The sequence below is a fragment of the Mus musculus genome, chromosome 7, assembly GCF_000001635.26.
Source record: "Mus musculus strain C57BL/6J chromosome 7, GRCm38.p6 C57BL/6J".
Lineage (NCBI taxonomy): Eukaryota > Metazoa > Chordata > Mammalia > Rodentia > Muridae > Mus > Mus musculus.
The window spans coordinates 141949452-141971478 of NC_000073.6; the positions used below are offsets into that span (position 1 = coordinate 141949452).

At 53.8% G+C, this 22027-nt stretch overlaps 1 protein-coding gene across 4 annotated transcripts in view; it reads left to right on the forward strand.

The window, feature by feature from the left end:
- Positions 1-299: 299 nt before the first annotated feature.
- The window catches only part of Brsk2 (BR serine/threonine kinase 2), a 54494-nt gene continuing 32766 nt past the window's right edge, over positions 300-22027 (forward strand). For all 4 annotated transcript variants that reach the window (NM_001276763.1, NM_001009929.3, NM_001009930.3 and 1 more), the window contains exon 1: positions 300-728. In NM_001276763.1, the coding sequence (NP_001263692.1) occupies positions 635-728 (94 nt within the window). In that variant the 5' untranslated portion in view covers positions 300-634. The remainder of the gene's footprint in view (positions 729-22027) is intronic.

Here is a 22027-nt window from a genome sequence, read left to right on the forward strand (position 1 = left end):
ATTCGTTTTAATGACAAGGCACCAGGCAGCTAAAGCACTCTCCGGAGGCTCCTGGCTCTGTCCTGGCCTCCCCTTCGCCCCCGCCCCAACAACACCCCAATCTCGCTTTTCCTGGCCCAGCGCGCTCTTAGAGACTGGCGGGGCGGTCCAGGCGGAAGACGCTGATTGGGCCATGCCTCTGATTGACAGCTGCAAGCACCAGTTGTCACGGTAGCTGCAGCCGGTGGCGCTCGCTCGGGCTCGGCTCGGGCTCGGAGGCACTCGAAGCGGCTCGGCTGCTCGTCTGGGCTCGGCTGAGTGGCTCGGTTCGGTTGCTCGGCGGGGCTCGGCTGCACGGCCGCGGACGGGCGTGCGCTGGGGGGGGGCGCGGGGCGCGGGCCTCGGAGGTGGCGGCGGAAGCCTGGTGCCCCCGCCCGCCGGGTCCTCTCAGAGAGGCAGAGCGGCATTCCCGCGGCCCGGCCTCGTACGGGTGCGGCGTGGGGGGCGGCGGGGGCGCGGAGCAGCGCGGCCCGCCCGGGGGCGCCGCGGGCCGGGTCAGCGCGGACGGCGCTCGGCGGACTCGGGCGCACTGCTGGCCGGCCCCTCCCTGCCCGCGCGCCCGGGCGCCCACTCGCCGGCGCGGGGCCCGGGAGCGATGACATCGACGGGGAAGGACGGCGGCGGGGCGCAGCACGCGCAGTATGTGGGGCCCTACCGGCTGGAGAAGACGCTGGGCAAGGGGCAGACAGGTGCGTGCGCGCCGGCGGCTGGGGGCGCGGGCGGGGCCGGGATGCAGGGCGGGCGCGCGGCCGTGGGGCCAGGGAGACCGTGCTGACCGGCCGGGTGGGGCCGAGTGAGGCCGCAGAGCAGGGATGCTGCAGGCTGGGCCCGGCGGCCGCGAACAATGGGCGGCGGTGCGCCGGCGGCCGCCGCACTCCTGGGTCCCGCGGTGGAGCCCCTCAGCCCACCGGTTGCAGGAGGGCGGGTGCAGCCCAAGGACATGCAGCGCGGCCTGGGGCGCACGGCGACTGGGGCAGCATGGGCCGGGCCTGGCGACTCCTGGCAGTCCCGCTGCAGGTGCGCGGCCCGGGGCCCGCATTGTGCGCCGGAGCGAGCGCCGGGCCCATTGTGCCGCGGGAGGAGGGGGACGAGCGGGCGCCCATCTGCCGTCTGCCGCGTTAATAGGCGTGCTGCCTGAGCAGCTGCGTCCCGGCCGCATGACCCCCACCTCCAGGCAGCGGCCACCGCCCGGCAGGTCCTGGCCTGGCTTTCCTAGGCTGGACCTCCCGTTCTGGTGGGGGTGACAGCGCAGGAACCTAAGGAAAGCTGGACAGCGCCTTCTTCTGCACCCAGTCTCAAGCCCGAGCGTCTGCGACATTGGGTTTCCCTGGGGAGGTAGAGGGTGACGGTTCCTGGGCTTGGGCCATACATCACCGCCTGGCGGTTGAAACAGACCAGGGCCTACAGCAGAAATGAACCTCCCCAAGAGTCCTCACTGTCTTTCCCTGGACAGGTTCCATTTCTGCACAGCTTTCCCATAGACCAGCCGTGAACTACCTTACATTTGGCCAGCTTTCTGGGGCAGCCTAGGTTTAGTCAGCCCCCTCATCTGGTCAGCGAGGCGCATTCACACAGTCGTCTTTGTGGGAGGCTGGGACTCAGCCATTTTCTTTCTTCTCCCAGGACTGGCCTGTCTTCGGCTGCCCAAAGGTCCGATTGGCGCTGCCCACATCTCCTTTCTCTTTGGAAAAAGTTCCCCAGAGCCAGTGCAGGCCGGGGAGTGGAGGACAGTGGGGAGGTGCAGCGTGGTTCAGGTGGGGGCTTGGGAGCCTTCTACAAGCACCCCTGGGGCTTCAGGGAGGCAGTGGTAGAAGATGATATTTGAGAAGAAGGTGGACCAGGCTGAGTTCTCTTGGAGGCTCGTAACTGTGATGTCACTGAGCCAAAGGCAGGTGGGTTTTTTTTTTTTCCAAGCCCCAGGGCTTCCCACCCTGGAGTCAACCCCTGAGCTGAGCAGTCAACACCAAGGCACTGATCAAGGGGCCCAGGACTGAGTGAAAGGCATAGGCAGCTGGTGTTCTCTTGAGTTCTGCATGTTTCTTGGGATGAGCAACTGTAGTTTGTGAGGGAAGAGCCTGGAGTAGCAGAATGCAGGGGACAGTGAAATAATCTAATTGTACCAATAAAACGTTGTTAAAAGAAGCCCTGGGTGTGTAAGTGATGAGAGCAGGGAATGATGCACGGTGCCTTGTGGACTCTGGGCAGGGGCTGGTCTCCTTGTTTTCTCTGTGGCATTACATGGTCCTATAGTTAATGACACAGTGATGGCAGGTGATATAGAAGGACCCTAGCAATCGTGCTCCTGGATCCTTGGATGCGCCCTCTCTCCGGACTACTGAGCGACAAAGGAGTGCAAATGTGCCGCTCAGGAGACTGTTCATCCTGAGTGTCTGCCTGCTATACTACTGGAGGATCGTTCTGGTGGCTGTAGGTAGATCCTGACTGTATCTGCTGAACCTGGTCAATTAGCAGCAGATGTCAGCAGAATTGCTGTATCTCAGCCTTCTTTGCTACACCAGGATCAGGCAGAGGCAGACTTCTTGCCAGAAAGGCTTGATGAGGGAGTGTAAGCCAGACCACTGTCCACTGCTGCCCTGCTTACATGCTGATCTGAGGGCTTCTCCTGGCATGACCACATGTCTTGGGAACACACACACAGATGGCTTTCGGTTTTTACCCACCTGCTCATTTCAACACTAACCCTTGCTCCATTTTGCTTGTATCTGTCTATCCAGACAGAAGCTGCTTCTTGGGGCTATGGATGGGCATAGTCTGGTGGCAGTGAACTTTGTGGAACAGTGTAAGCCCCATCACCTATGGGAAGGTGTACCTCAAGATGTTGCCTCCAGACAGTTAGATGGCCTCACTGCTCTGCCTGTCAGAGGCAGGATACTTTTCTACCCATACTAGAACTTTGCCTTTGTGGGCTCACAGCCCGAGAGGGCCTGTAGGACCTTGTCTTTGTTAGGACTTCTATAGCTGTGCTAGAACACCATAGCCAAAAGCAACTTGGGGAGTGAAGGGTTTATTTCAGCTTGCACATCACAGTCCATCATAGAAGGAAGTCATGGCAGGATCTGAAGGCAAGGCAGGAATCTGGAAGCAGGAACCGAAGCAGGGGCACGGAGGAATGCTGCTTGCTGGCTTGCTCCTCCTGATTTGTTCAGCCTGCTTTCCCGTGCAACTCCAGGACTACCTACCCAAGAGGTGTCACTCACAATGGAATGGGTCCTCCTGAATCAGTCATTAATCATGAAAATGTCCCATAGGTTTGTCTATAGGCCAATCTGGTGGGGTCATTTTTTTTTTCCTCAATTGATCTTCTGTCTTCCCAAATGACTCTAGCCTGTGTTGATGGAAAGAGAGAGAGAGAAAGAGAGAGAGAGAGAGAGAGAGAGAGAGAGAGAGACCATACTTGCCAGCACAGACCTACTATAGGGGGTGATGACAGGGCCTGCTACTATGCAAGAAGTGGTCAGTCAGGCCAAGGCAAGGGAAAGAATGAGCAGGACAGCCTTCCTTCCATCCTGACTGGGCTCACAGGCAGTAGATCGGCTGTCACAGTGAGAGACGAATCATCATCCATTTCACACTTCCAAGCAGCCACTGAGAGGTTGGGAGAGAGCTCTGATGACTGCCAAGCTGCAGATGAATCATGGGGTAGAAGAAGTCTGTGAGGGAGAGACAGGTGGGACGAGGCAGAGAAGGGTAAGAGAGACAGGCGACTGGGGAGATGGGTCAAGGAGATTTAGGTCAGGGTGAAGAGTTGGGTCATGGAGAGCCAAGACAGAGGAGAGATGGGTGAGGGAGAAGGGTGAAGGGGCAGATCAGAGGACAGGTGAAAGACAGGTGGGAGAAGAAACAGACGAGAGACAAGTAAGTGGGAAGAGATGGGTGGGAAGGGAGACAGGTGTAGAGGAAGACAGGTGAGAATCACGTAGCACACCTGCCGAGACCAGGGGTGTTGGTGCTCATGGGTGGAGGGTGGTAAAGTGAACAGGAGCAGGAGTAAAGGTGGCTGTTGGACCAGGGAACTTTTTGAATGTCAAGCAGGAACTATCGATTATCTTCTGTTTCAGTCCCTGTAGATGGGTCAGGCTGGTGAGGGCTGAGTCAGAAGCTGTGTGGGGCCAAGGCCCAGAGCCCATAACTATGGGTGGAAAGGGCCTGGTGGCCATTTCGGCAATGAAGGTGGGTGACATACAGTGTCTGGTGATCACTACTCACCACGCTCCTCTGGTCCCTGCTGTGAGCCCCTTGTAGATTACAAGCCTCCTCCTTCCCATCTGGCTCTGGCCATCTGACCTAGTTGCACAGGTGAGGGTAGTGCGGCTTCAAAGCTAGCACTCTGAGAGAATTGTGCTTACTGGGAACAGAGAAAAGGATTTGCTGCCTGCCCGGGGCCTTGCTCAGAGCTCATATCAGGTGACACGCAGCTATCCTGCCTCTCTTCTGCTCTTTCCTGCCCCTCTCCGTAGCTAAGCCTGGGCACTGCTAGCCCTCCTCCTACAGTTCACACTTGCTCAGGAGTTCCTCTTCTCCTTGAGAGCTGTTTCTGCAGGCACAGAGGCTATGGAAGGGGAGGAGTGCTCGAAGAATAAGTGTTTTTGGTAGAAGTGAGGGAACCTCAGGTCTCCATCCTGTCCCAGCCCACTTAGGTGGCTCAGAGTGCATCTGTGTCCCTGTGCACGTGGGTCTCTGCCTTGTTACAAGCAGTGATGAAGACCAGGGAGGCCTTTTCATGACCCGGTGAGCTTCCTGCCATGGAATGGGGTGTGCTTGTATTGGCAAGGAGAAAGGATGCTTATCTAAGGTGTGATGCGTGTCCACACAGAGCCTCCCTCGGTGTGCCCATGGGCCTGACTATACATCAGAGCCTTGGTGGACTAGGCCTATGCAGGGCAGGTTTCCAGAGCGGGCTATCTCTAGACCTCTGCCCTGCCATAGGAAGGGCACGAGGGAGAACTGCACCTCGAAGCGGTAGAGAGAGCTGTCCTGCATACCTGCACTGAAGCAGGTCCAGCGCTAACCCTTACAGCGGCTCGAAGCAGAGTCAGCTCTTGCAGCCGCTCCTCAGGCTTTGTCCCTGATGGATCATCAGACAGTCTCAGGGCTGAGTGCCACTTGGCTAATCCATAGTCACCACAGAAGTGTGTGGTGGTGGGCTGAGGCTCTGTGGGGCTCCGGGCCCCACCATTTCCCTGGCTGCCCTTCCTTTCTCTGAAAGTGGTCAGACATTGTCTGTGTCAACTGGTGTGTAGACTCCCCCTTAATTTGCTGTGCACTGCTCTCCTCTCTGGTTAGTCACATGAACAGTAGTATAAGGCCGGCAAGCCCTGTACCCCACCCCCAACCTCCCACCCCCATTAGAAGCACCAGACAGGCCCACTCCTGGACACAGCCTGTCAAGTGTGTCCCTGTGCCCTGACCATTTGTGCTAGATTCTCCCCTGGTGTTTATGGAGTGGGTCCTGGGGGAACATATAGTTTTCACCCCTTCCTATCTTGGTACCCAGTTTCTGTGCCACATGTAGAACAGCAGGTCCTCCCCAGGACAGCCACCAGTTATCACTAAGGGTGGTGCAAGTTGCTAGGAAGTTTAGTTGTCTGGCTCTGGCAAAATATCGAGGAGGACACCTTCACAATGACCTACTTGGGTATTTCTTTTGGAGTGTCCCTGGGGTAGGTTAACACCTGGTTGTGCAGGCTGTCCTTTGTGGGCCAGGCCTAGGAGTCCTGTGCCCACTTGGAACTTGGTGGAGACAATTCTGTGCTGCTGACTCTGGACGCTGCTAACTATAGTAGAAAGGCTTTAAGCCTTAGGCCCCATTTACAAATGAATTTTGGGAATGGGGTTTTCTTGGGACTTTGTGAGGCTCCAAAACTGAATGTCGATAGGAGCAAGTAAGCCCTTCTTGGGAATACTGTGGGAGAGATGTGGACTTCTCTGTTTGATGGGGCCCCTTGTTTTGTCCTATTCTGTAGGGAGTTTATAGGTCCATGAGAGAGCTTTCTGTCCTGGTCAGTAGTAAGACCTGAGCATACCTGCATGGTAGCTAATGTGCCCAGCAACTCAGGTCCCAGCCTAACATCCATGCTGCCCACAGGCCTCCATAAGGCCTTGCCCAGAGATGCTGCTGAGCCAGGCTCACCAGGGTTCTGAACAGGATGGAGGCTGGGCCTCGGCTACAGCTTCAGGGACAAAGCAGGGATTGTGCCAGGGTGGCTATCACTCAGGGCCCAGCCCACTTGGTCCAGGCCTTGTTCTGTTGCCTCTAAAGGGCCAGTGTTCTGGATCCCAGCAGCTGGGAGCCAGCCCCGCCTGCTGGACAATATCCTGAAAGTCCATCGCTTTGATAAGAAACCTCCCCCTTTTGAGGGTGGCATGCTGGTCATAAGCTGGGTCTGGGATCTTGCCCCAGACATAGAGCTTGACATCATCTTCCTGAGTGACCTATCAATCCACGTAGAGTGGAGTAGTGTCCCCACTTCCTAATTGTGTGGGAAGACATAGCAACCTTCTCTGGGTGCACACAGCATCCTTGTGAGTCTGGTCGGGCATGAATGGATAATTTTGGTCCCTTGTGGTTCTGGAATGGCTAGAAGAGGGCACAGAGCTGTCTGGGGGCCAGTGGGATTACAAGGTTCCTTTGAGGGTCTCTGGCACACAAATCCTTTAGCCTTCTTGGGGACAGAAGTGCTGTAGGAACATTCACACTGTCACTGCCCACTCAGGGTCTTGAGAACAGAGTTGGCCTTCCTGGCCTTTGGACGGAGGCTTGAGGGCAGCCTGGACAGCTGCCTCAGGGCTAGTGACGCAGGTGGGGGTGGCTACACGTCAGCTGAGGCTGAGAGCCGTGGGCGGTTTGCGCAGAGAGACTGAATGTGCCTGGTGAGGGACGGCTGGGCCTGGGAGTCCCAGTCACCCCAGCTGCCTACAGCCCTTGCAAGGGTGAAAGTATCAGCATGGGAGTAGTGGTGGAAGTGCCCGGTGAGCCCTCAGTGCTCAGAGTAGGGCTGCTAGATTGAGTCACATGGTGGTGGGTCCCTGAGAAGCTGTGGCCAGAGTGAAACCAGCTTGGCAGGATTACTACCAAATGGGCAGCTTTCCACAAGCTCTCCTGGGCTTGTGGGCCCCTGGATACTGGTTTTCTCAGCATGTGGCCTCTATCCTGGACTGAGAGTTCCCTCAACCTGACCAGAAGTCCTTGCCCGAGGAAAGGTAATGGCCAGAGTGGCCACCTTGATGCTGGAGTTGGGAAGGCTGTCCTTAAGATGGAGTTGTTCATGCTCTGGGCCTGGAATCCATTGGCCAGGTAAGGGTTTGTTCAGTGTCTTGTGTAGCCAGGTGAAGTCCCTCCCTCAGGTCAATGAGCTTCAAGCCCCACCCTCCACTTTATTTCTAAACATAGCCTCTGGCTTGTTTTGGTGCTATTAGCTGCACCTTCAGAGGTGAACAAAGGCCTGGTATACCCTAAGTGATGAGGGCATGTATGCTCAGTGTGACCCAAATACCCAGAATGCCAACCCTTCTCATTTTAGACCATATTGAGGGGCACAGAGTTTTGCTGGTTTGGGGAGCAGCTGGATCTCACACACATCATCATCAGGTTTCTAGTCTTTGGAGTCACATTGTGCCACCTTCCATTGGACCGATGGGGCTGCAGGCATGATTCCTCTGACCTGATTCCCACCAGAGGCAAGTCCATCCCACCTAGGAGCTAGGCAAGCCCTATCCCATGGTACTGCAAGTAGTGTTTGCAACTGTCTGGAGGCTCTGGAGTTGTGGCTGTCCTATGGCATAGTTTGTGTGCCGTATCTCTGGGTAGGATCTCCAGTTTGAGATACCAGACTACAATAGGGAATTCCCTCTACTCCGTGCCTGTTTCCCTGTGTATATGTCAGTGGGGGCATGAAAATGAGATGATGCCAGGAGAATGCTCTTACATGAGACTGGGCAGTTCTGTGCCTCACGCTGTGCCCAGTGACAACCGTGGGATCAGGCTAAGGGGCCTGAGGCATGAAGAGAAACAAGGTACATAGTCCCTTATGTTTGTTCACCCCTTCCTTCCACCACAGGAATTTTCCTGGAGCCTTTGTTTGAGTAGCAGCGGGCAGTAAGAGGTGACAGGACTGCGGTCACCTTTGCTGGCCAAGAGGATGCTGCATGGGCCCAGCGTCTTGAGGCTCAGAATGGCACCTCTGCTGTTTTCACAGGCTCTGGACTAGTGAGTGGGCTGGATCTGTCTCTTGTCACATGCCCACAGAACCTCAAGCAAATCCCTGCATTCCTACTGAACGCAGCCCATCCCACCCTGGCTCTGGCTCCAGCCTGGTGGGCATGGAAGAAGGGGACTTACTGGCAGGAAGCCAGCTGTGGGTCTCCAGCTTAAAGGGCATCCTCCCAGACTAAGCCATGGGGGATTTCTGTGGATTGTGGCTGTTATGGAAACTGTGTGCCCAGTGCTGGGTCTGACCTGGATTATGGCATTTCCAGATAGGATGTAGAGGAGTCTCTAAATCACAGCATTTCCCTCCCTGACATGCTCAGCTCCAGCCATCAGCACTGTGCACCCAGTTTTAATTCGACTCTATTTATTTGGAAACAAATCCTACCTGGTAATATTCGTGTGTGTGTGTGTGTGTGTGTGTGTGTGTGTGTATGTATGTGTGTATATGTATATATATATATATATATATATAGAGAGAGAGAGAGAGAGAGAGAGAGAGAGAGACAGTGACAGTGACACTGACACCGAGGATCACAGAGCTGTTAACACCCCAGAAGTAACTCTGACTTCTAGAGCAAACCCTGGTCCAGTTCTGGTCTGAGAGTAAAGAGCTTTCCTGGGACTGGACCTCTTCCATTGGCTGCCTCCATCTGCTGATCTGTTGCTCCAGAAAGCCTAGGAGGGGTGGGCCTCTCAAGACCCTACCATCTGTCCTGAGCCTTTCAGCAGCTGAGGTAGAGGTGGGGCCAGAAGGATGGCATCCCAGCTCAGGCCATGTCTCTCAATATCTTGTGGAATTGTATGCCAGAGTAGCTTCTCAGAGCGGGCTTTCTTGTATGCCAGGCAGGGCAGCAGTCTCTGCCCCCTGCCCAAATGGCTCCTAATATAGCTTCCATCCCTAGGGAGGAGGACTTCCGTCCAGTCAGAGTGTGAAGGTTTTGTAAGATCCTCTAGGTATACTACATTTCCAGCAGATGGACAGTGGGTACAGCAGGCATGGAGTTCAGTTTAGCAAACCACCCTGCCCAGGCCTCTTGCTCCAAACCCCACATCCTAGCACCTCTCTTCGTGGAGCTCTTATGCTAACACACTAATGTATGGCCTCTATGTGGCCTCCAGAAGCTGTGCTAGGAGCTGGGGCCAGTGAGCAATGACAGGCACGGTCACATTGCCTGGCATCGAGCAGATGCTGGGAACTGGCATGGGAGAGCCCCTGGAGAATGTGTGCATTTCCATTGGAGTTGGAGCTGCTGTTGCAGAGGCTAAGCTTAGTGCCTGTGAATTGGGGTTCATTCTCGAACACAGGAATCTTGGGTATGCAAGCTACTGTGGCAACTTCGAAGAGCATAGCTTTCTTCCATCTGTAAGTCCATGTGTATGTATGAAAGATGTTAGGGCTCGGGAGTCCTGAGCAGCCCCAGACCTATGCCCACTCTGTACTGACTGAGCCCAGCCCTTGACTGCTGGGTGCCAACATCTAGTTACCCCTGTCTACCCTAGTTTGCAGAGAAAGCCTTTGGCAAGTCTCAAGTCCCTGGGTCCTTCTTGGGGGATAGTCTCAGACAGGAGATCCTGTCTAAGTCAGGTCTTTGCTCCTGGCAAGCTGGGAGCTGTCCAGCAACACTGTGCTGAAGTCCACCACTTCCACCAGGTGGGGTTGGGGGAAAGGTGCTTCTGATAGCTGCTAGTCTTCAGTCCCCAGAATTAGCTGTACCAAGCTATGTGAGGGACTCAGGGGTCTTTGGTGAATTTCTATATTTGTTTCCGAGGGATAGCTTTGGGTTTTGTGATGGCCTTGGGTCACTGTTGGGGCATGGACTGTCTATGGGCTAATGGAAACGTATGCACACTGGTCCTCGTGTTGCTGGTCCTGACCTGGCCTGCATACCCAAGGATGCTAGGTGTAGGCCTCCAACTGACTCTGGAGGAGAATGCTTCTCATTGATACAGACTCTGACATTGACCTCTTGGTGGTAGATCCTCCCATGAGTGGCTCTGACTGCAGGAGGATGACATGGCCTTTCATGTGGGTATCTTGGGGTGAGGGCAGACCTCTTACTGTTGATGCAGCCTTTCCTGTACTCACTCCTGGGTATCCCTTGTTTCATAGTTCTAAGGGTTGATGACATTCAGGAATGTGATAACTTTGGGTAGCTGTTGGGACATGGACTGGGGAGAGGTTGGCTGTAGGCCATGCTGATTCCTGAACCCTACCTCTAGGAGGTGAGAGGTTGCTGATGCTCACCTCTGGCTTCTCCAACCTTCACTCCCTCGGGGCTTGATTTTAGGTCAGCCCTGATGGTTCCATGAACACAGAGTCCATCTTTCCTGTCACCCCCTCAGGCTAACTAGGAGATGGTAGTGACTGGAAACAGGTGATGTTTGGAATAAGGAGAAGCCTTGGGGGCTCTGAAGAGGCTGCTAGCCAGAATATTAGTGTGGGAACAGCTGTTGGGGTATCTATAAAGAAGCAGGCTCATCTCAGATTGGAGGATTGTGGATACCAAACCCCAAAACTCAGAGGACTTACAACTAGCTGTTAGTGTCACTGACAGTATATAGCAAATGCCACAGGATGATAAGGTAGGCATAGCTCTGTCCAGTGAGTGAGCTCACAAGCCCAGTGTTCGGTCCCATCCCTGAGAGGGCACATTAAGGGCCATCCCAGTGAAACACTACCTAGTGACATCAGGACCCAGTGTCTGTGGGGAAAGAGTGCTATAGGCCTGCCATAGACCCTTGGTAGTCCCTTTGTCCCCTAGATCTTGGCCTACTGTCCTAGACATACTAGCACATACAGGCAGGAGTGAGTTTTCAGCAGTACCCTGGCCTAGCCTCTCTCTAGTGTCACATGCTCTCCCTCATACAAACCTATGGGGCCTCTGCACTATCTGATATATCCTAGCATCATCTGGAGGAGAGGAACACAGAGCCTGGTTTAGGTCACTTTGGGGTCAGTGGCAGCTGTTCTCAGGCCCAAGAAGGCAGGCTGATGACTGTCATCCCTGGTTACATTGTCTTTGATTCATAGGCCACTGTGGGGACCTTTGCCTTGTATCTTTTGATGTGGTTCTGGGATGACAATCCCATCCGGAAGAATGCTTGTGGGTCCTGAGCTGATGGGTGCCGCTTTCCATAGTACAGAATTACTGGTGTGGCATGTGCTAATCTGATGTTCTTGAAGTTGGTCTCTTGCTGGTAGATACCTGGATTGGGTGGAGGTATCTTCACAAATAACTGCCAGCCTCCAGGCCCACTTTTGCTGCCTAGTTTGGGTTTGGCTGCCTAATGCGGTTTGACCTACTCTCTAGGTGGAAACTTCCAGAGCTAGTGCTCTTTCCCAGCCCGTCAGTAGCACCTGCATTTCCTACAGCATTTCCAGTCAGGCTTCAGCTGCCCTGGGAGGCTTGCCAGGGTCAGATGGTTTGCCTCCTGACTTCCAGTACCCCAAGGCCTTCAGGGCTATGGGACCTGAGGTACCAGGGTCAGCTCTTTTGGGCAGACCTCACCTCTCTGTGCCCACTCCTTTCTCTGTCTGCCCTTCCCAGATCTGTTCCCATCCCCAGTGCCATACACTTCCTGACCCTCCCTCTTCTGTCACAGCCTCTTCTAAGGGGCTCCTTCCTAGAGCCATAGACTTCATAGTAGGTACACAAGGACATAGCCAGCCAGATGGCCCTACCTGGAACCCAGTACCAGGCCTTCTGACTTCAAGTTCTGTTATCCACTGGGGACTGGAATGAAGACCGGCAGAGCTCTTGGGACAAGGCAACCCCCAGCCTAAGTGCCAGCCTGGAGAGGAAGAGGTGGCTGAGGCAGACTAATGCCAGGTTTCTCAGTTGGACAGTAGCGCAGTGGTACTTGGGGACAGATGCTGCTGTTTGGAAGTACCAGAGTGTGGGCCGGCAAGCTCTGCTTCTCTCCTCTCCCTGTCCTTCCTGCCTGCTGCCCACTAAGCAGATTCTATTATTACCTTACTGCAGATTACTGGCCTCCTGCTTGAGAGTGTGCAGGCAGGCACTGGCACAGGGGTGGAGCCAGGGTTTCTGTCCCTGACAGCAGGTGACTGCAGGGTTCAGTGTGATTCCCTTCTTTGACTGGGGCCTCCCGTTGGCATTATAGGCCAGGCATGGGCCCATCTGTCTGTCTATCTGATTATCTGAGCAGCATTTCCCCTTGGGGTGGGGCGGCGGGGTCCCTGAACTGTGTATGGTTCCTCCAGAAAGGTTGCCTCCCTGGGCATGAGAATAGTGCTGGCCGGGCTGCTTTCTTCTCCTTGGCTATAAGAACACATAGGCAACAGCTGGACTCCTCAGCTTTCTCTTAGTTAAAGCTTCTGTCTTAGCTGCTCACTGCAGTGGATTCCTACAACAGAGTTGGTACAAGGCGGGCGTGGGGTCCCACCTGCATGGGGAGAGTGGATTTGCCTATGCTGGCCTATTGGTGCTCGTAGCTGCCAACTGTAACAGGGCAGAAGTGTCCCTGAAAGACTAAGGATGGAGGCCTTTTATACCCTTGAATTCCTCAAGGTGATACTGGGGCTCTGCTGGTGAAAGATCCAGGATGACCTACCAGAGCACCACATGCCCATAGAGGATGTTGCTAAGGGGCACTGATGGTGGTTGTGAAAGTGAAATTGGGACATCACTGGGTCTTGCAAGTTGTCTCTAGTACTGGCCGTGTTTCTCGGAAGACATTGGAGTGGTCCATTGCTGGGCTGTCAGAGGACCCGAGTGTGAAGACTCCAGGATGCTCAGACGAGGAGGCCTGGAGTCTTCTGCTTTGGGATGGGATTTGAGGGTGCATGCAGATCTACAGGCCTGTGTCACAGTGTGCAGGTGTATGCATGTGTGTGTGTGCACGTGCACACGCACGCATGTGCATGCACACCCACATATGTATAGGACTGGTGTGTCTGTGAAGGTCTGAATTCCCATGTCTGCCTGTGTGTGGGATGATAGAGACTCCCTGGGGCTTCCCAAGGAAGGCATCCCCAACCTCATCACCATGGCAACCCCACTGCCCATCCCTTGGGCACTGAAGGGGTGGGGCCTGGCAGGTGCAAAGCAGAAAATAGCAACTACAGGATTCAGACTTCTGCTAGCACATGGGAGTATGGAAGCAGGTGTCTGTCTGTCTGGACCTCACAGTTAAGTCTACAGGCTGAAGTGGCTCCTTCCAGGCCCCCACCTTCCTAGAGCATTATAGATTGCCCCACACTGTCAGAAGCTAGACAGCTGCTGTCCAGAGCACTGTCACTAGCTGTGCCTCCTTTGCACACATGGTATGCATCCAGAAGGTGGGAGTCTACCCACAACCTCATGGAGGCCAGTGGGAGTTCTTAATGTTGGATCTCTAGGTGTGAGTATCAGCCCCCCTTCATCTTTCCACCTTTATCCTAAACATGCCTTCCAGGACAGTGATACTCCCTCAGAACCTTCTCCTTCTGGGTCTCCAGGCATGTCACTCTGAAAGTGACTCAGCCAGCGGCCTAATCGCCTGCTTCCATTCCCTAGGTCCTGCACCAAGGGAGGTAGGAAGAGCAAGGCTTCCTTAACTAGGACACCAGCTTAGACAAATGGTTCCCTCAATTGAATTACTGAACAGATAAGGGATTCATCAAAAATACCTCATTGGGATAATTTTACAGTATTGAATTGCAGAGACCGGTTAATAGAAATGTAATGTGATCACCTGGCACTGCAGGGATTGGAGTGGGGGGTCCCCACCCCCCTCTATGGATATGCCTCAGTAAAAAGGGAGTTCCCAGAACTTGCTGAGGCTCCAGCACGGATACTGGGAGTGGTGTACAGAGAGTATCCTGCTAGATTCCTTGTGTGCCCTATAAATTTCAGGACTTGTAGCCCCAGATAAGGGAGCTAGGGGAAGGCTGTCCTACACAAGGGAACTGTGAGGGTGCCTTCTATGCTCCCTAGGGGAGGCTGGGGCCTCCTATGGGGGTCTTGGATAACTCTTCCTGCTGGTGGGCTTCTCTGGATATAAGTGTCTGCTAATGCCTTGCTGGGGCTCTAGCTGCGGATGGGGCTTCACTGACATCACACCAAGATTGTATCTGAGCTACCTCTTCAGGGGCTGGGGCAGCAGCTACTAGGCTGTGACTGATCAAGAGAAAAGGATTTTTTTTTCACTGTAGGTACTTGGGGACTCCCCTCCCCTCCCCTCCCCTCCCCTCCCTTCCCCTCCCCTCCCCTCCCCTCCTCTCCTCTTCTCTCTCTCCATGAATGGAAGACATGGAACTATCTCCCATCCCTCACTGTGGGATATCGACAGTAGACCTTGGAGTGTGTCAGGGACCTGTAGACTCCATCTCTCGAGATCAGCATCGCCCTAGCCTCCCAAAACCTCTCCTTCTAGGACACCCAACATGTAGTCTGTTTGTTCCCTCTTGCTAGCATGGAGGACCTGTGAGACCCAGTTCCTGTTCTGGGAAAGTGTAGCCCTAGTCTAGCTTTCCCCAAGCCGCCTCCTCAGTGGGGCTTCCAGTCTGCCTTGGGGGCACTTCCTCTGTCTAGCCCTTGCTCCCCATTCTTGTACATGTTAATGGTCTGCCCTTGGGGAGGCTCACCTGCCCTTTCTGAGTCCTGGCTTTAGGAGCTTGGAGTTCAGTGCCTATGCCACATGTCATTTTTCACACCAGGGGTCTGGGTCAGACTCTAGGGCATAGCTATTGAAACAACTGTAGAGGACCCGTGTTTTCCTTGTCCCTTAGCTTGAATATATCGTTCCTGCCAGACCCATGAGGACTAAGCCAGTTGGCAAGGTTGGGGTGTTGGGTCTTACGTGGAAACACCCACATTACCAGTCCAGTATTGGTTCTGAATCTACCTGTAGACCTTAGCCTGGTCACAGAGTTAGGGCCAAGTCAAACCCCTTCACCTGCCTATTGTGCTGATCCTGGGAACACAAGGGAGAGCTAGACTTGTGACCCAGCCGCTGGGGAGGTGCCCCTGCCAAGGCTATAGATATGGTTATCAGGGTTTCCCTTATTTCTCTGTCTCTTTGTGTCTTCCTTGACATAAAGGTTTCCCCTTCCCAGGAAGTTGGTCCCTTATCCTGAGGAACTGACATGGTCTTGGAGCATTCTGAACACTCTAGGCTCCTGTCATGGTTGTGCTGGCAGGTGAGGACAGTTTCTTCAGTCATCTATGTCTCACTGGAGAATCACCTGTCATAGCTTTAAGGGTACTGGCGATGCCCCTGGTAAACCAGAGCTCTCTGGATACAATGGGCCTCATGTCTCCATTCACACCAGCTTGTTACTCTGGGATGTGTTTGGATTGTAGAAGTCACTTTTACGTCAGGGTCAACGTGGTATCCCAAGGACCGGGGTAATGTCCCATGAGAACCAGTTTGTGAGGTTGCAGAAGGCAGACCACGACAGTGATGGAAGTGGGCCATGGCTGCAGAGAACACAAGGACGCTTTAGGGGTGAAGACTGGGTAGGTTCTCCTGATCGTCTGATGACTTAGTGCATAAACGCTGAATCCAAGACCAAATGGACGTCTGAAATTCTTGTAGCCGTTATAAGTCAAGTCTACTGAGATTGCTATAGGATGTGGCTAAGGTGGGAATGCTGGACATCACGTCTCAGGGGGCCCACTGACAGTTCAAAGCAGGAGAATAGGAACTGTGAAGGCCCTAGGGATGGTCCATGTCCCCTTCCCAACTTGCCACTTATTTGTCATGTGGCCTTTAGGTCATGCAGCCTAGTTTGAGGTCCAGGTATCTCATAGCAGGGATGCCCTCACATTCTGCTCTGTGGAGTGGGGAGAACTTCAGAGTCGTGTTGAGAAGGACCCCCATGCAGCGCACTGGACAGCAAGTCTCAGGCAGCCCCTGCTGTTGGCTGCTCTGGGTCCTGGACAGTTCTGAGTCCCCAAGGTTAAGCAACAGTGGGTGCTGGACGTCTCCTCTGCTCTCTGGGCCGTTGGAAATTTTGTGAGTAGTAGACACAGAAAGAAGAAGCCATATTCCCTGACTCTGGGGGCTGGTTACCCACCTAGGAATAATCCATGGGCTCCAGCCAGGATGTCCCTGAGCACCTCTTCTTTTTGGGCTGTCAGTAGGCAAGGGCACAGCAAGGAAGCTGGCTCCATGACCAGCGAAGTGTCTGGGGCACAGTGGGGGTCAGAACTTAGCCCCAACTAAAGGAGGCAAGAAGGAAAAGGGAGCCTTGGATGCTCCTGCCTATCTGCTTCTGTCACCATGGCAACAGATGGAGGTTTGAAAGAAAAGGAGGAGGACTCTATATGAGGTGACTGGGATTCGGGAGCAGGGATCCTTCAAGGATCATTCAACGGGGAGGAAGATAGCCTCAGGCCCTCTTCCAAGGCCATTGACCCCAAGACTTGTGAGTAGGCTTTGGAGTAGTGCTGGGTCTTCCTTTTAAGATGCTTCCCCCCACCAGCCTGGCTCCTGGGGTAGAATGTAAGATAGGCTGGGAAGGGTTTCATGTCCCCAGCTGGATATTTGGTTGAAGTAAACAGCAGGAAGGAGAGCTTGACATTGGGCATGGCTCTGTCTCCTCCAACCTGAAGCCAGGGGAAAAAGCCTTCCTGGGACAACAATCTCACCACATTGATGGTCATGCCCAAGACGTCTCTGAACCCTTTCTCTCCTCTTCCCCAGAGAACTTCCTGGTCTGACCTGGCAGGTAGAACTAAGCTATGGAGTTCCACCTGGCTGTACTCTCAGGCTCAGCCTTCACTCAGTACTCTGACCTCTTCAAAGGCAGTCTGAGAGTAGGTCTTGCAGGTTCAGCAACCCTGCGTGGGACATTAAACATTAAAGCCTGTTCATATTGGTTCATGAGGAGATAAGAGTGGGATTTGGCCTTCTTAGTGGGCTTAAGCAAATGCCTGCAAAAACAGTGGAAACTTTCACCATGGGGAGGAGAGCAGCCTTAGCCAGCTGTTGCATTCCCAAGTGCTGTGGGAGGTGAGGCCTTGGGTCTGGTGCCACCCACTGTGGAGGAGATCAGCAGTAACTATAAGCCTGGACTAGATATAACTATAAGGAGCAACTTGCCAACCTGGCTTGGCTTTAGGAACCCCTACCTGCCTTTCCTTGGGAGTGAAGCCTTTAGTCCCCAGTAGGCCAATCCTGCTGCATCTTCCCTGACAGCAGCCAGTGGACTGGGTTACCGGCTCTTTAGATGAGGCCCAGTAGCAAGGGAGAGTAGTCACTTCAGTCAATACAAGGGGGGTGGGGGAGGGAATAAAGAGGAAGGGACTGGTGTCAGTGGGAAGACCTTTCCTCAATTAGAGACAGTGGTAGGGATCCCGTGGTAGTTTCTACCCCAGGTAAAACATTGATCACCTGCCTGTATAGGCTTTGAGGCCCAGACTACACAGTGATAGAGTGTCCTACCACATTTGTGGAGCCCAGAGCACCACCATGTGGCTCGTACTCTCCAAAGTCAGGATCAGGACAGGATCCCCTTGGGTCCCAAACAGAGCAAAGGATAGGATATAAGATCAGCTGGCAGCCACTGCATGCACCTCCACTACATGCCCTCCCTGTCTGCTATAAGCCTGGTGGTCCACCCAGGCCTCCCAAGGAGGATAGTAGGGTAGGTATTCATCTCATAGCTACCCAACTCACATGAAGGCTGGAACCAGTTGGCCTATGGGTACCTCTAGTGGCCCTGTACTGCACTGTGGTCAGTGCTCTCTCCCGGCTCTAGCCTACTACCTTCAGATGACTTTGGTAGGGCACGATCAAGGTAAGTACATGGCAAGCCCACCACCCTCCCTATTAATCCAGGGAATTTTGCTCTGCCCAGTTCCTGCATTCTGATCCGACCTCCAAGGCCCCTGCAATAGTGGTCCCTGTGAATGGGAGAGGGTGCTGAGGGGAGATAGACCACCTCAAGCTGCTATGAGTTCCTATAGAGCCAGTATAGGAGGATTTGGGTTCAAATGGGTCACTTTAGCCTGTAGGGGGCCCTGACACTTGTGTCAGAAGGGAAGAGTGACCCTGTCCTCAGATATGTTGGGAAATGAAGGATATTACCTGCTTCTGTGAAAGGTACCAGGTCCTCTTCTCTCTGCCCAGTACCCAGAATCTGGGCCAAGCAAAGAGGAGGGAAAGGCAGCTGCCATGGGGCCTGGGTGTTAAGACCCCTCTAGCCCCAAGCCTTTATCTCTTAATTCCCAGGAAGTCACTGCACAGGCACATACAAGCATGGACTTCCTGTCCTGGGCTAGCAGTGGAAAGTGGCACTGGCTGCCTTGTAAGCCCCATGTCCCCTTGCAGGGGGAACCTGTTGGCTTTGCCAGACTTGAGATCACAAGAGTGACACAGGCTAGCTTCGGAGTTCACCGAAGCCCCTGGCCTGATATGGAGGTCAGCTAGGTGTCCTCTGCTGCCCATTCCTGCCATTTTCTGATTGGAAAGGGAATGCATAGAGGGTCCTCTGGGCCCTGGTGCGGGAGGAGCCCTCTGTTGGAAATAGCCACTATTAGGGCCTATTTAGAGAAGTGGGAGAGAGGCAGAGGGGTAATCTCTCCCCAAGGTAAGGAATCAAAATGGGGTTCTTGGCCACTTGGTGGAATGTTCCCAGTATATGGATCAATTTAATTTCACTGGTTCCTGTTACTAGAAGGCAGGAAGATGGGGCAGGTGGGGTGAGGGGAGACATGGTCAGCAGGGTGTAGTGAGGAACCCATAGGAAGGACACTGCTTCCTGCATCTGGGTCTGGGCTGAGACATGATTTTCATAGGGAGGTCAGGGACTGGAAGCCTATCGAGTCGTTTATAATCTGACACTGTGGATGCTTTATATTCACAATGTGGTTCATTCACATTTCACCTTGTTTCCTGCTTTTGTGTTTCCTGGAGTTCTAAGTTGCCCCCTTTTCCCTTTTGGTGGCATTGTTTATGTTTTATAAGCTTGATTTTATAAACTCCATTATCATGCAAGTGTCCCCTGCTTCATTGCCTGTATTGGGAAGGCCTCTTAGGAGCAGTCTCTTTCTAGCTTCTCTGTGGCCTCCTTACCTTCACCTGACTGGCCTGATGGGTAAAATGCCTCTGGCCACTCCTGGCCAAAAGTGACATCCTCTCTGATTTGTTCAAAGCCTGTGGCAGCCTGTCCCCGGAGGCCTGGTACTTAGTATCTAAGCTCCCCCCCCCTCCTCCAAGGCTGCCTTTGGGCATTGGGGATGACTCCTGGCTTGAACCCTTCCTGGGCCTCTTCCTTGGTGAGCTCCTAGCCACCTTTCAGTGGGAGGTGAGATGAACAAGTTCAGAGTTATTGGTACTTCAAATATGGAGTCTTCATATTTGATGTTTACCACTAGGAAAGGAAACCAGGAGATGCCTCCCACCCCCAGCAAGACCGGAGGGACTTAGGTCCTGCTAAACCAGGTAACAGTGGAGCCAAGTTCCCAACCCTCCTTACCTATCCCTGAGCTGCATAAATAACTTCACCCTGTCTGGTAAGAGACATGGGATACAGGATAGCAAGGTCACTTGAGGATGCTGCTGCTGCTCTCCTCTTCTGCAACCCTTCCCTTTCTGGGTCAGAGGCTCCTTTAGTGGGCACTGACCTGGGGTTAGATTTTGCAGAATAGGAGGCACCTGCCCCCTATTTGTGTGATAGGCAGGGGAGAGTAGGGTCGCATGTGAAATAGTTCAGGGCTTAATTAATTTAATTTGAGAGATCCTTTTCGGAGTGTGAACAGTCGTCTCCCTAGAGGCATGCACCTCCCCTGGTGCACTGGTGGGCATCCTCAGGATCTTTGTGGAGGAGCTTTGCCTGCACCCTGTCTTAGCTTCCCCCAGCACTGGGGAATCCTGACTACAGCCACGGCTTGGAAACATGAGTTTCTGAGCTGTGGGGGTGAAGGCTGAGAGGTGAGTGGCTGGGGAGGCCGCTGCGGCACCCACAGCTGTGCGGTTGCTGAGAACATGAACACTTTGATGTCTGCAACTTCAAAGTCTCCGCAGCCCAGCTGAGGGAGAGAGGCTTGCTCCAAGCCAGTTTGCCTTTAAAGCTACCCACTGGGTCTGAGCACCCCCAACCCGGGAGCCAAATTCCCTCCCCTGTGTGTGCCCCAGGCATTCTGATTCCCCTGCCCACCAGCCTTGATTTCCAGCCTGATGGGATCTTTCATCAGGATCAGGAGAAAAAGGCGAGTCAGGGCTTGGTGGGAGGAAATCCAAGGGCCTTTCTGGGTCAAAAGCCAGGCTCTCTCTCCAGAGCATTCTCAGCAGGCAGAGGGAGGGTCAGCTTCTAAAGATCTGGAACCTGAAGCCCTACCAGACTTGGGCTTTGGAAACTTAGGGGCTTCTGGTGCCTTGGGAACACTGGCAGCCAGCTTCCAAGGACACCCCCAGCTCACCCCCTAGCAAGACTCTGCTCTCCCAAGCTGCTCAGCTTTGTGTGGTAGGAGGGAGGCCTCTCTACCTGGCAGCTGCACTGTGCTGTGTTGCTGGTAGCTGTCCATGGTGTCAAAGAGCTCTCATGACCCCAAGATTCTTGAGTCTCTTATGTTCCCACTTGCCCTGACCCTGGACTGCCTGCCCAGTATGGTTGACTGTAGATAAACAGTATGGTCCCTCTGGCTTCTCTCAGTGTGATCATCCATTTGTCCAGGCATGACAGACACTCTGAGCTTGAATTGAGAGGTAATGCTTGTGACACCATCCAGCTGGAAGCCTTAACTGCTGGTGCTGTGGCCGGAAAATGCAGCCTGAAGTCTTGTGAGCCCAGATTTCAGACCATGTGACCCCAGGCCTTGAGCCTGCTTCCCCTTCTAAGAAAAAGAACAGAGATTTGTGGTCACTGAGGAAGGTGGATGTGAGCCTCGTTCTGGTCATACGGAGGCATTGCTGGACACCTGCTCAGACTACTATTGTGTCCTCCACACCCAAGGATGCTGATAGGACTCAGTGCCTCTGGCCAGTGTAGGTTGTATTTGCTGGTAGCAGTTATGGTGCAGTGAGCAATGAGGTCTTTGTGAACAAGCCTTTGTGGAGACATGACCAGTTTGTGATGAAGAACATTTGTGTGTGTGTGTGTGTGTGTGTGTGTGTGTGAGTTGAGATGTCATGTGTTAGCTCCTTGGGCCTCCAAACTGAATTCAGTATGAAAGGATGTATGGTTTCACACTGCAGGGTAGGTAGTCTTTGAGGTTGTGGGAAATTTCTTCTGACTTTTCAGTGTTGGGCAATGCTAGTAGTCTTTGGTACCCCCAAATCCAGCTGACCCGACACTGGGATATTTAGTTGATTAATCACATGCAAAAGCATTTTACCAAGTAAGTCATCATCTATTCCCTATATGTCCCATTTGAGGCTTGGCACCCAAAATGGGTGCAGGTATCAGCAATAAGTACCTGCCAACTCTGTCTATACTAAATCTATCAACTCCATACCCTTGGGTTGCCTCCTACCCCGAGTTCCCCAGCACCAGGTGAGTCTCAGTGTAGGGCAGGAGTTGGGAGGATTAGGCAGGGAGGAGGTGCTCCTGGGGGTAGCCTCCAGCTCACCCTCAGAACCCTGCCTTCCAAGGAGGTAATGGAGGAGCCGTGGAGTCCTCCAGTGAGATGTGGTAGGATGGGGAGCCCATTGACTAAAGTGGGGATCCAGTAGTGGGAACTTTGCCAGCAGGTAAATGGGGAGAGAGATACAGAAGCCCCAGACTTCTTGGTATCTAGCAAGGGCAAGAAACGGCCAAGCCCCCGGTGCCTTGCCCTTCTCCAGTGTCCATGCTGACTTCCTATGTCCCTC